The following is a 14,479-nucleotide window of genomic DNA, read 5'->3' on the forward strand; positions in this document are numbered from 1 at the left end:
TGGTTGAGTCTTTGTGAGAGCTCTGACTTGGTTCTGCTGGTGTCCCAGGTAGGGGCAGGCAGCTGGGGAGGCAGTGGGCGAGGGCCAGGCCACCTGCCGCTGCCTGGGATCCCCCTGCCTGTTGGGGGAGAGGGAGCAGTTATTATCAGGGCCAGTGGGACACCTGCTCCTAATCTCAACCAGGCTGTAGTCCTAGCCTCCGTGGCCAGCTCCTAAGTTTGTGCTCTCCCACTCCCTTAGAGACCAGAGAGGATGGCACAGGTCAGAGAAGGCAGGGCCCATGGGCCAGGGAGGCCACATGCTGCCTTGGGGAGGGTGCAAGGCAGGCACATGGGTTTGAGCCCAGGAAATGTCGTTGCTGATGCTTGTGTGTGTGCAGGTGGGTCCTTGGAACAGAACTCTGGTTTTTTTCATTCATTAGTTCCTTTCTTCATTCATTCATCCATCCACTCATCAGCGCACACACAGCTCCCTGTGTCACACTCACTGTGTGTCAGGACTAGACACTAAGACAAATCCCCATCTGGCCTGTGCCAACAGAGCTTGCCTTCTGGAAGTTTTTGTGCAATGTTTCTCAAACTCAGCATTATTGGCAGTTTGGCAGATGACGCTTCATTGTGGGGGCTGTCCTGTGCACTCTAGACTACTTAGCAACATCCCTGGCCTCTACCCATACATGCCACTAGCATCCCACCAAGTTGTGACAACCAAAAGTGTCTCCAGATATTGGCAGGTGTGCCCTGGGGTGCAGGTCACCCCTACTGAGAATTGCTGGTCTGACGCTGCTGATCTGCACAGAGGTGCCGTGGACAAGCCTGTCAGGTGGGTGCCGTGACTCCTTTAGAGGGAGGCTCTGAGCAGTCTGTCCTCACAGGCATAGCAGGTCAGCAGCCTCCAGGGGCCAGGCTGTCGTCTGCAGTCTGCCATGGTAAGTCGCTCCTCCCCTTTCTGCTTCTGCCCACCCTAGCCAGACAGAGGGGAGCCTAAAAGCTAGCTAGGAGCCTAAAGAAAGGACTGGGTGGTAGGGATGAAGTCCCAGAACTTGATTTCTCAGGGGTGTCCAGGAAAGAGCTGAGTAAGCTGTCTGCTTCCCAGACGAGTGCGGTGGCACACCAGGACCCACTCCGCCCCAGGTCAGTGAGGGCGTTGCTCCATGGAACCCTGCAGTGGCCGCCAGGGTTGCTGCTAGCAAACTGGCTTCATACAGAGGGCCAGGTTCTTACAAAGACAACAAAGCAGCAAGTCTCTAGCTGGGAGAGCGAATGGACTTGATACAGCCTAAGCCAGGCGAGGGTGGGGGCGAGACTTCAGCTTCCCGGGCCACAAGCCACATGCAGACACCGCACCTGGAAGGAAAGCTGCATAGCTCTTTTGTCAATATACCACAGCGAGCTGCCCTCCAAAGACAGTGAAGCACACGCACAAAACCTCAAATTAGTCCATCTGAAGGACAGCAGCTGGTTTCGGTTTAATGATGTATTACTTAGATTTGCCACAGTTAATAACCCCCAAATCTCATTTATTTCTCATTCTTGTTACGATCAACGGCTGCAGGTCAGCTCCTTCAGACCTGCTCCACGTGTCTTACCATTCTGGCACCCAGGCTGATGGGACAGCTGCTTCTCGGAAATGTGTTCCCATGGCAAAAGGAAAAGCATAAACTCACCACGCAATGCTCCCCAACCTCCCGTCTAGACGTGTCCACCCATGTCCCTTTGCCTCCCCAGTGGGATGGGGCGGATACTACAAGCAGGCCCGTGGCTACAGGTAAGGATACAAACTATCCTCTAGGAAGGAGCGAACAGCTGCACGTAAAAATACAACCTGTGACAATGACTCAACTGCCAAAAATCCTAAAATATGAAAACTAGACAGGAACTCAAGAGTCTACCATTCAAGTTTGTCATTTTTCCCTATTACACAGATCAGGAGAAGTGGTAAACTTGTTAGGGGTTTTGCAAGATCCCGGTTTATAGGTCTTTACGGGTGCAGAAACAGAAGCCAGCTTTCCTGACCTCATCTCACTCCAAGGATCTCTAGTATCCCCATAGAGCAAGCCTCTCTGCTCATGAGACACCTGGAGGTTTGAGTCCCTCAGCCTGAATATTTTAAAATTATTTGTATGGTTTGTGTATACATGTGGTTTGAGGGCTAGCTTTTCTGAAGCCTCTAATACCACAAAGGTCCAGCCAGAACCGTGGACCTAGATCCCGAATCTGTGTCCAAAGGCCAGGACTTCCTCAGGTCAGGTGCTGTGTTAACTGTATGATGGTCCCTTCAGAGAAGAGGCTGGTGGTAACACAGCTCACAGTGAGTCCAGGCATGTCATGACCGAGGTACAGAGTCTTGTATCAACAGAAGAGTGGAGACCAGCTGGAGCTTGGCACTTTGGAGAGCATGCAGTTCAGGGAAGTCAGCAGCTCTCCCCCACCACTGTCCCCACGGTGGCAGACATAAAGGCCTGAGCTGATTCCAGAATGCTGGATTCCAGGCAGAGGCGAATGAGGGAGGAGATCCAGGGGGCCTGGCTCTGCCTGGCTTAGTTACTTTACCTGGTGCAACTTTTTCCCCTGGAGGTAATTCCTACAAAAAGCAGAGGTTCCTACACAGACCAGAAATGCTGGTGTCAGGGCTTTTACAAAGTACCTGCAGTAAACACAACAGAAGAAGGGGTTAACTGAACTGCGGTCTTAATCATCCATGCACCTTCCCAGCCACATCCAAGGTGAACCTTTGGATGTAAGTCAACATTAAAATGTCAGTTTAGCACATTTATTTGTTCGGTTGTTTACATATCTGGCAAATGCATTTGGACCTGTCCTCTAGCATCATGTCTGTGGCTAAACATGAAATCAAACTTTAAGAACATCCATTCATTCATTCATCCCTCCCTTCATCCTTTCATTCATTCAACAGTGAGTGCTCAGGGTAACTTGGGCCCCCTGCTAAAAACAAACAAAAACCTTCATCCCTGCTTTCAAGTCCTGAGGGAAGGGAGATAAATAATCAATTAGTGCTAGCAAAAACAACTGTAGACGCATTTGTGAGGTACAGCCTTAGGGCATGATTCCCTCTACAGGAAAGGGGAATCAAGAAAAGCTTCCTGGCAGATGCCTTGTCCATCTTTAATTTAGAATAGGAGTAGTGGAGGCACGGGGGAGCAAAAGCAAAGAAGTACGGGGCACCAGAGCATTTGCTGTTGTTGGGGCATAAAGCAGGTGTATTGGGGCAGGTTGGCTTCCCAGACTGAGGAGTGTTAGCATGACCCAATGTGCTTAGACTGGGGGTGGGGGGGGGTGTTTGTATCTTAGCTCCACTCAGTTCAAGGTCTGAAGTTGCCAGAATCCTGTCCTGAGCAGCCTCTTACCTATGCCAGTTATTTAAAAAGTAAACATTTCTAATAGCATTTACATTTTCTGAGAAGCATGAAACTGGCTTTCCTCCACAGATCTACACTTTTAGATTTCTCCCCCATTTTCTAGAGATGGGGAGAGTGGACCTCAGGCCTTTAAAGAACTGTGGTAATAAACTGCTAATAATGGAAAAAATGAATGGCTAAAAATTTGTCTATAAACTAGAAGGGAGATTTAGTGCCAGAAAAAAAACACTTAAGAAAAGTCATCAATCAGATCTGAAGAAATCTGCCCCTCCTGCCTGATAAGCCAAAGCAGAAGCATCACGACCAACTGGACCGCCTACCAAGTCAGTCACCACATCACCAATTCCCATCCAATCTGCCTCTGAAATCTCTCGCCAATCTGCCCCTTACCTCATGCCTCATCGTCAACTCGTCATGCTTTACATGATTTTACAACATCATGTAAAATCTGTATACTACTCTGTAAGTTTTACCTACACGTCCTCTGGGGCTCCACATACCACTATCAGGATGAAGTATGCTCCTGAGCAGGGTGTTCAAGCTTTCATGAATGGCCCTAGCCCAGCTCTCCAGCCTCTTTCCCACCATGCCCAACCACCTCATGCCCAACAACATCGGACTCCTTTAACCTAAATGCAAGAGCATTTGCTTTGCTCAAAGCTAAGGGAAAAAGAGTCGAAGAGTCAACTTAACAAATCTACTGAGGGGATTCCTTTATGGTCCAGGAATACCTCAAAGCTGAACAAAGAGACAAAAGCCAAATCCAGCTGGGCTGCCACAGCTACTAACAAAGATGCACTCTTACAACAAGACTGGCCTTTACAGTTTACAAAAGCACTTTGACTCCTACTCTCTCACTGGCTCTCAAACACCTGAGAAAAATGTAGGCAAGAATTAGGATTCCTATTCAAAAGATGAGGAAACCTCCCCAGGGAGGCAGTATGTGCTTACAGTCACACAGCCAGTAAATGATGGCATCTGACTTCACAAACCAATGTTCTTTCCATATAACAGTATCAGGGGTCATGCGCACAATGAGGAAAAGGAGTGCCAGTTTTTAGGTCCAACAGCCAGACAGCTTGTGCCATCTCAGACCAGCCCCATTCACTTCTCCCAATCTGAGGGTGTCCTGGCTGCATCGTGACGTGCTGAGTCATACTGAAGGCTGTTTGGCCAATGACCTGGGCCAGACTCCATGATTGCCATCTCACAGTTTTGTGCCCAGGGTGAAAGGGAGGGGCACACAAGGCAACCCATCAGCAGTGGAATGAGACCCTGGCTGTACCCCTGGGATGGCGCCTAAGCATCTTCCCTGGTCTGCTCAGCCTCGTGAAGGTGGCTCACCTGGGGTGCTGCAGCACATGCAGCAGCGTGCTCTTGGGAGGCACCCGGTAGAGTTCTGTCCCGGCTTCATCCTCAAAGTAGACCTGCAAGAGTAACAGAGGAACAGGGATCAGACACAAATACAGGGCCTCAGCAGCACTAGGCATGTTGGGGCCAAGTCTAGGGAAAAGCTAAAGAGATGGCAATGAGTCCTTTATAGAGTTGTCAAATATAAAGCACTCAGTCCTCGCCCCCCCATACTAAGAAAGGTATTATGGGCTCCATTTCCAAAGACAGAATGAAGGCTCAGAGAAGGGGAATAACTCACCAGTAACACCCAGCTAGCAAACAGAGGAGCCAAGATTCAAGCCCAGGCCTGTGAGCCTTCCCTTCCCTAGCGATTCAGTCCTAGACCTCGTAGATGTAGAGGAAGCAAGCTACGGTGGTCCAAAGCAGGGGAACAGCCGGAGGATGAGAAGGATGATGGCCCTGTGCAGGTGTCAAAGCCCACGCAGGGTGAGGAAGAATGTCCGTACAGAAGGGCTGGCAGGGAGTGAGGGTGTCAGAGCCTGGTCATTGGAAGGCAGCCTTGCTGGGAGTTGGCCAGTATAAGCCAGGTGATAGGGTTACCTGGTAGAATGGCTGTCCATGATGAGATGTCAGAGCCCATGTGGTTAAGACAAGTGTCCTTGTAAGGGGACAGCTGATACAGGGTCTGAGAATTAGATGGTACTAGTGTATCAAAGCCAATTTCCCAATTTTGATAGTTGGGATTATGAAGGAAAATATCCTTGTTTGTAGGAAACTGACACTGAAGTATTCAGGGGCAATGTGGCATCAGTTGGCATCTTACTCTCAAATGGTTAGTAAAAAGAGAAAGTCTCTGTACTATAAGCTGTGATTTAAAAAGAAAAAAAAAAAAAAAAAGGTCCCAACAATGGAATAATGGAATACTATTCAGCCTTAAAAAGGAAATTCTGACACAGGCTACAATAAAGATGAAACTTTTAGACATCAAGCGAAGTGAAATAAGTCAGATACAAAAAGACACAGTATACGGTTCCACTTAAATGAGGTTCCTAGAGTAGTCTCATTCATAGAGAGAGCAAGTAGAATGGTGGCTGCCAGGGGCCGGAGGGAGGAGAGAATGGAGTTACTGTTTCATGGGTGCAGAGTTTCAGTTTGGGATGATGAAGTGGAGATGAATAGTGGGAATGGTTGTACAACCACATGAATGTACTTAATCCTACAGATGCAATGGTTCAAATAGTAAATTTTATGTTCTGTATCATTTGACACTATTTTTTTAAAAGATTTTATTTATTTATTTGAGAGAGAGGGAGAGTATGTGTAAGCATAAGCAAGGGGAGAGGGAGGTGGAGAAGCAGGCTCCCTACCAAGCAGGGAAACCAACATGGGGCTCGATCCCAGGACACTGGGATCATGACCCGAGCAAAAGGCAGACGCTTAACCCAATAAGCCACCCAGACGCCCCGACACAATTTTTTTTAAAGCAGTAAAAACTTGCCCCCCCACGCCCCACCCCTGCAAAAAATATCCCATCCAGGAAAAAGGTAAAACATCTCTTACCTCTAAATTATCAGGGCAGTATTTCCGCTCTAAATCCCAAGAGGGCGTTTCACCAAACATCACCATTAGATGATCAATAAACCTAAGGATATAACATGTACTTTCTGAGTATCAATAATTCATGATCTATTTTCCAATATCACAGTCCCTGGACACCCATTCAGACTGCTATCAAAAATGTACAAAACATGAAATGCAGGCCTAAGCCATTTCGAGCCAAAACCATCTGGTTTAAGCCAAAATGTAAATGTGTATTACTTGTCCTATTATGACAATAATTTCTTTAAACTGACTCAGGCTTAACATTCCTTACACTAAGTCACATACTAAGCATTAACCCTATGGAATCACACATTAAAATTGCTAGTTATATTTTTTCTAATAAAAAGACACTTCAATTACTATGCATATCCTACCTAGAATGACTTTGTATCTCACTAGAGATATGTGTCAGTGCTTGACAAACAGTACTGTGGTGCTCTACTTACTATCCCAGTCAGGATGATGGTGAGACTTGTGTCTGTCATTGCAAAGGTAGTTATAGTTAGTAAAGGGAGAAATCAGCTCCAGGACAGAGAGATTATGCCAAACCAGACTGTTATCCCTCTATTCTCTTCCCTCCTCAACCAAAAATCCACTTGTCCCTCTCCCGAGGGACAGCAAGGAAAGAGCATGCCAGCAAGAACAGAGGGCTCTTAGGCAAGTTAGTACCTGGAGTCCTCGTGAAAAGCAGCGATGAAGTCCGACTGGGTATGCTCCGGGTACAGAAAGAGCACGGGCCAGCTTAACCTGCCCTGCTCATCTACATTCAGCCTGGCTCCGTAAGGGTTCGCCGAGCTGAGCCCATCCAGGAAAAGCTCACCTAGATCTTCTGAGTCTGAATCTTCATCCTGACCAGCAACTTCAGAGATTAGCCTGATGTTCCTAGCCTGGATTAAAAACAGAAATATACAAACCTTATTGTGTGGAAGGATGCAAGCCCATTTCAACAGCAGGGAAACCACCACACTGTGAGCTCCCCAAAGCCAGCTCTACACAATTCATCTTCCTTACCCCAGAGGCCCAGCACAGCAGGGATAACTCACCTTTACCAGGATTCCACCACATACTGGACCTTGTGTCACAGAAAAAAGCTAGACATGGTTCTTGCCCTTAAGACCCCACTCATGGTCTAGTGGGCAAACAGCTATGGAAATAAGTACAATATAAGGTAAGAGGAAGTGGAGTGCAGAAGTGCAGACCACCAATAATTAATTCTGCCTGGGGGCTGGAGAAGACTGGGGAATGCTGCGCCTTCAGCAGTAACTGTGAAAGGCAGAGAAGTTGGAGGGGTGGGGAGAGGATGGAAAGGCATTCCACCTCCAAGGAACAGCATATGCAAAGGCAAAGAAAAGATCAAGAGTGCAGCGTATACAAAAATGGCAAGTGTGTTGGTTTAGCTAGGATATGGAATACTAAACATAATACATATTGACCTAATCTTGACTGTCTCATGGAAATAAAGATAAATCAAATGTCTGAATAGAAGAGTTGTCTCTTTATGTATGTGTGTGGAGGCTAGCACAAGAGGGGAAAGTTACATGCAATCTAAAATTATTTTTGATGGGGTGCCTGGGTGGCTCAGTGGGTTAAAGCCTCTGCCTTCGGCTCAGGTCATGATCTCCGGGTCCTGGGATCGAGCCCCACATTGGGCTCTCTGCTCAGCGGAAAACCTGCTTCCCCCACCCCCCCCGCCCCACTCTGCCTGCCTCTGTGCCTGCTTGTGATCTCTGTCTGTCAAATAAATGAATAAAATCTTAAAAAAAAAATAAAAAATAAAAAATAGAATTACTTTTGATACCTCCTAAATCAGGGGCTGGCAAACTTTCCCTTAAAGGGTCAGGGAGAAATATTTTAGGCTTTGTGAGCCAAATGGCCTCTGCTGAAATTAACTACTTGACTCTGCCACCGTAGTGTGAAAAAAGCCCTAAGTAACATATAAACAAATAGGCAGGACTGTGATCCACTGGCTCCTGCTTTAAACCATCAGCAGAATATGGTCTGTGTATACAACTGTTAGAGTTAATTCTTATGTACACTGAAGCTTGAAATGCAGGATCAAACTAAAGGAGAGAGCCAAAATCAGGCCTATATGCGAATGGGCATTCCAATATTCTACGTTTTAGAAAATGACCAAATCTCTCGCTGTGAATGAGGAGTAGCAGGAGAATCTGCGGAGTATTCCATCCTGCTTAATCTGTTAACAGGAGTTAACAGATTGTTATAGGGAGGCAATAGTGGAGTCCATCTTGGTAGTGTGAAGTTTTCAAAGTCAGCAAGTAACTTAAATGGTGCATAATTTGACTCAACAAAGAATGAAACCAAGAACCTACTCTCCAAACTCATGGCAGGTGTCATCTCCTTTGTGAAGACCAAGCAAGCCAGAGCTCCACAAGTGACTTGCTGGGTATCCAGTATCCAGGTAAAAACAAGATCTGGCTCAGACTACATCCATTTAAAATGCAGGGAAGAAATGAGTGGGTCGAATTTTTATTGTTGTTAAAGGAGCAACATCCTAAAAATTCAGATTTTTTCAGGATGTAGTAGCTAAGAGGAAGGACTTGGCTCTGATACACATTAGCTGTGTGAGGTTTCTTCACCTCCCTGAGACCACATCACCACCTAGCAAATCAGGAGCTAGAAGATCTACCTCAGAAGGCCACTGTGAAGATTAAATAATGCTTAGCCCATAGCAACTATCCAGTAAGTGCAACTTACCTGAGATCAACATATGTACACAAGCAGGAAGGCTGACTGAACTCAGGGGGTCTGATTCCAGAGCCCCTTCAGCACACTGCTTCACCAAACCAAAGAGAAAATGAACAGACTCATTCAGGTAAAGCATCCCAAGACAGGTTCCTAAAAGCGTGAGGATTAGCAAGACCATATGGGCCTAAGGTTTGAGAACTCACCTTGATGGCCTGAAGTAAAGCCTCATTTTGATTCTGCTCCTTCTTTTCTTTCAGCTTTGCTTTCCTGATATCCCTCTGCTCAATTCTCTAAAAATGAAATTCAGACCCATCAGTGCCAGGAGCTTGTTACCCCTTCTGTCACCCCAGCCTGCTTCTTAGTCTCCAGTATCTGTCCAACCCAGGTTCCCATGTCAAGCAATACCAACGGCCTGAATCAGTTCAATGAACATTTTAAGAGCACACACCTGGTGCCAGGACTCACGGCAGCAGAAATTTAAAAATGTATAGTTCCCATATACATGTTGCTCAGTGTACTGAGGGGGACAAACAATGAAATATCTGTTATATATTACCCTGCTAATGTGAATCCAGTACTATAAAATAGAGTGGAGTGAGGGACTCTGCCCCACTGAGGAGGTGGGTTTAGATGGACACAGAACATTCCACCAGATGGAGAAAGGTCATTATCGGAGGAGGGACTGACATCAGGGTCTATGGGGTATTTCAACTTCTCGGGAATGGCTGGAGTATAGGAAATACTGGAAAAGCCCAGGGTAAGAACTTATCAGAGGCTCTGCCCTTTGCCAATTACAATCCATGAGAGAAAAATATTATCACTCTACTTAATCTGGCAGAAATATAATTTAGATTTCCTTTTCCTGCAAATCTGCCCCAAACCAGTTGATTCTGCTCTTACCCTCAGGATCGTAGATTAACAGAGGTCAGCAAACTTTTTCTAGAGATTTTTTTTTTAAGAGACTTTTTCTAGAGATTAGTATTTTTAGGCTTTACAGACCATGTATGCTCTCTGTTGCGTATTATCTACCTTCTTTAGTTGTTTATAACTCTAAAAATGTGAAAAACATCTTTAGTTCACAGAATGTATAAAAACAAGCCACAGGCTAGATTTGGCCTTGGGGTCAGTTTGCTGATGTCTGATTTAAACTACAATACCAACCATCCCTCATCCTTCCCACAAAAGCCTCACAAAGGCTAACACAGATCTTCTATTTCTCATGAACAAAGTCTACCCTTTTAGGGAGACAATGGCTGATAACTCTTGTCCATTCCTCCTCCAATCCAGTCTGCCAACAGAGCTGCAAAACTCCCTTCTGCTGTTGGGAAGTCCAATTACACTATCCAGAGTACCCCGCCCCATGGATACCACCAAAAACCATGTCCAATTCTACCTTCACAGTTGAGCTACATCCAACCACAGTGTCTGGTCCACATTAGAGAATGATTAAGAATGATACAGACTCTGTCCCTACTGTTTTACTCTGATTAACACTATACATGTGAGTGATGTGGTTTATGAAGTCTCATATGAAGTTTGGAGTCTTGGCAGCCACATAAAGTAGAATGACCACCAGGTCAGAGGAGTACTGAACTGCGGAGTCTGCTGCCCTTTTAAAAAAAAAAAATCAACTTTGTTGAGGTATAATTTACAGATTTTAAGTGTATAGTTCAAAGAGTTTAGACAAGGGTACACCTTGAGTACCCAACATTTCAATCAAGATGGACATTTCTATCCCCTAGAAAGTTCCCTCATGCTCCCTCCTATCCCATCACTGATAGGTCTTTTTATTACCAACTAATGTCCCACTGTATGAATATCACACTTTGCTTATCTCCTTCCTGTTGTTGGATGGACACAAGAGCTGTTTCTGGATCACTCTGAATAAAACAGGTTGTGACTATACTTACACAAATCTTTTTATGAGCATCCATTTCTCTTAGCTAAACACCTCCGTACTTCCCGCTGTCCCCAACCCCTGGCAACCACTAACCTGATCTCTGTCACTACAGATTTGCCTATTTTGGATATTTGATATATATAGTCATACAATATGTGATCTTTTATATCTGGCTTCTTTCACTTAACATAAGTGTTTCTGAGGTTCATCTACACTGCTGTGTGTATCATACTTCATTCTCCTTTATGGCTGAATAATATTCCACTGTATGAACATACCACATTTTATTTATCATCAATTGATGGACATTTAGATCATTTCTACTTTTCAGCCATTATGAACAGTGTTGCTATGAAAACTCATGTAGGGGTCTGCTTCTCCCTCTGACTTCTCCCCTCTCATGCTCTCTTCTCATTCTCTCAAATAAATAAGTAAAATCTTAAAAAAAAAAGAAAGAAAGAAAGAAAGAAAACTCCTGTGCAAGTATTTATTTTAATACTTTGTTCCAATTTCTTTGGGTATAAACCTAAGAGTAGAAGTGCTGGTTCATATGTTAATTTTGTGGTTAATTTTTTGAGGAACTGTCAAAAAAAATTTTTTTTTAAGATTTATTTATTGAGAGAGAGGAAGAGAAAGTATGAGCAGGAGGAGGGGCAGAGGGAGAAGCAGACTCCCCGCTGAGCAGGGAGCTTGACAATGGGGCTCAATCCCAGGCCCCTGGGATCATGTCCTGAGCAGAACGCAGACGCTTAACTGAGACACCCAGGTGCCCCTGTCGAAACTGTTCTCTATAGTGGCTGTCATTTTACATTCTCACCAGCAACATGTGAAGGTTTCCATTTCTCCACATCCTTCTTAAAATTTGTTATTTTCCTTTGAAAAAAAATTATAACCATCTTAGTGTGAAATAGTATCTCACTGTGGTTTTGGTTTACATATCCCTAATAACTAAGAATGTTAAGCATCTTTCACGTGCCTTTTGGCCATTTATGTATCCTCTGGAGAAACATTTGTTCACATCCTTTGACCATCTAAAAAATGGCATTATCTTGGGGCTCCTGGGTGGCTTAGTGGGTTAAGCCTCTGCCTTCGGCTCAGTTCATGATCTCAGGGTCCTGGGATTGAGCCCTGAATCAGGCTCTCCGCTCAGCGGGGAGCCTGCTTCCCCCTCTCTCTGCCTGCCTCTCTGCCTACTTCTGATTTCTCTGTCAAATAAAAATAAAATCTTTAAAAAAATAAAAACTGGTGTTGTCTTTTTTTTTAATAAACATATAATGTATTTTTATCCCCAGGGGTACAGTTCTGTGAATCGCTAGGTTTACACACTTCACAGCACTCATCATAGCACATACCCTCCCCAATGTCCATATCCCCACCACCCTCTCCCATCCCCCCTCCCCCCAGCAACCCTCAGTCTGTTTTTTGAGATTGAGTCTTTTATGGTTTCTCTCCCTCCCAATCCCATCTTTTCATTTTTTCTTTTCCTAGCTCCCCCAACCCCCCTACATTGCATCTCCACTTCCTCATATCAAAGAGATCATATGATAATAGTTGTCTTTCTCTGACTGACTTATTTCGCTAAGCATAATACCCTCTAGTTCCATCCACGTCGTAGCAAATGGCAAGATTTCATGTCTTTTGATGGCTGCATAGTATTCCATTGTGTATATATACCACTTCTTCTTTATCCATTCATCTGTTGATGGACATCTAGGTTCTTTCCACAGTTTGGCTATTGTGGACATTGCTGCTATAAACATTCGGGTGCACGTGCCCTTTCGGAGCACCACGTTTGTATCTTTAGGATATATACCCAGTAGTGCAATTGCTGGGTCATAGGGTAGCTCTATTTTCAGTTTTTTGAGGAAGCTCCACACTGTTTTCCAGAGTGGTTGCACCAGCTTGTATTCCCACCAGCAGTGTAGGAGGGTTCCCCTCTCTCCGCATCCTCGCCAGCATCTGTCATTTCTTGACTTGTTAATTTTAGCCATTCTGACTGGTGTGAGGTGGTATCTCATTGTGGTTTTGATTTGTATTTCCCTGATGCCGAGTGATGTGGAGCACTTTTTCATGTGTCTGTTGGCCATCTGGATGTCTTCCTTGCAGAAATGTCTGTTCATGTCCTCTGCCCATTTCTTGATTGCATTATTTGTTCTTTGGGTGTTGAGTTTGATAAGCTCTTTATAGATTTTGGATCCTAGCCCTTTATCTGATATGTCGTTTGCAAATATCTTCTCCCATTCTGTCAGCTGTCTTTTGGTTTTGTTAACTGTTTCCTTTGCTGTGCAAAAGCTTTTGATCTTGATGAAATCCCAATAGTTCATTTTTGCCCTTGCTTCTGTTGCCTTTGGCGATGTTCCTAGGAAGAAGCTGCTGCGGTTGAGGTCAAAGAGGTTGCTGCCTGCATTCTCCTCAAGGATTTTGATGGATTCCTTTCGCACATTGAGGTCCTTCATCCATTTTGAGTCTATTTTCGTGTGTGGTGTAAGGAAATAGTCCAAATTCATTTTTCTGCATGTGGCTGTCCAATTTTCCCAGCACCATTTGTTGAAGAGGCTGTCTTTTTTCCATTGGATATTCTTTCCTGCTTTGTCGAAGATTAGTTGACCATAGAGTTGAGGGTCTATTTCTGGGCTCTCTATTCTGTTCCATTGATCTATGTGTCTGTTTTTGTGCCAGTACCATACTGTCTTGATGATGACAGCTTTGTAATAGAGCTTGAAGTCTGGAATTGTGATGCCACCGACTTTGGCTTTCTTTTTCAATATTCCTTTGGCTATTTGAGGTCTTTTCTGGTTCCATATAAATTTTAGGATTATTTGTTCTATTTCTTTAAAAAAAAGTGGATGGGATTTTGATAGGGATTGCATTAAATGTGTAGATTGCTTTAGGTAGAATAGACATTTTCACAATACTTGTTCTTCCAATCCATGAGCATGGAATATTTTTCCATTTCTTTGTGTCTTCCTCAATTTCTTTCATGAGTACTTTATAGTTTTCTGAGTACAGATTCTTTGCCTCTTTGGTTAGATTTATTCCTAGGTATCTCATGGTTTTGGGTGTGATTGTAAATGGGACTGACTCCTCAATTTCTCTTTCTTCTGTCTTGTTGTTAGTGTAAAGAAATGCGACTGATTTCTGTGCATTGACTTTATATCCTGACACTTTACTGAATTCCTGTACAAGTTCTAGCAGTTTTGGAGTGGAGCCTTTTGGGTTTTCCACATACAGTATCGTATCATCTGCAAAGAGTGATAGTTTGACTTCTTCTTTGCCAATTTGGATGCCTTTAATTTCTTTTTGTTGTCTGATTGCTGAGGCTAGGACTTCTAGTACTATGTTGAACAGCAGTGGTTCATCCTTGCCGTGTTCCTGACCTTAGCGGAAAAGCTTTCAGTTTTTCTCCATTGAGAATGATATTTGCAGTGGGTTTTTCATAGATGGCTTTGATAATACTGAGGTATATGCCCTCTATCCCTACACTTTGAAGAGTTTTAATCAGGAAGGGATGCTGCACTTTGTCAAATGCTTTTTCAGCA

The 14,479-nt window shown here is 44.5% G+C and overlaps 1 protein-coding gene across 2 annotated transcripts in view; it reads right to left on the reverse strand.

Annotated features, from left to right (window-relative positions):
• Positions 1 to 1,426: 1,426 nt before the first annotated feature.
• Positions 1,427 to 14,479, reverse strand: part of TTC4 (tetratricopeptide repeat domain 4) — a 30,831-nt gene continuing 17,778 nt past the window's right edge. For both annotated transcript variants that reach the window (XM_080800966.1, XM_080800967.1), the window contains 5 exons: positions 9,244 to 9,330; positions 7,004 to 7,221; positions 6,293 to 6,374; positions 4,724 to 4,806; positions 1,427 to 2,646 (listed from right to left, as the gene is read on the reverse strand). In XM_080800966.1, coding sequence (XP_080657092.1) covers positions 2,544 to 2,646; positions 4,724 to 4,806; positions 6,293 to 6,374; positions 7,004 to 7,221; positions 9,244 to 9,330 — 573 coding nt within the window. In that variant the 3' untranslated portion in view covers positions 1,427 to 2,543. The remainder of the gene's footprint in view (positions 2,647 to 4,723; positions 4,807 to 6,292; positions 6,375 to 7,003; positions 7,222 to 9,243; positions 9,331 to 14,479) is intronic.

This window comes from Martes martes (genome assembly GCF_963455335.1).
Source record: "Martes martes genome assembly, chromosome: 4".
Classification (NCBI taxonomy): Eukaryota; Metazoa; Chordata; class Mammalia; order Carnivora; family Mustelidae; genus Martes; species Martes martes.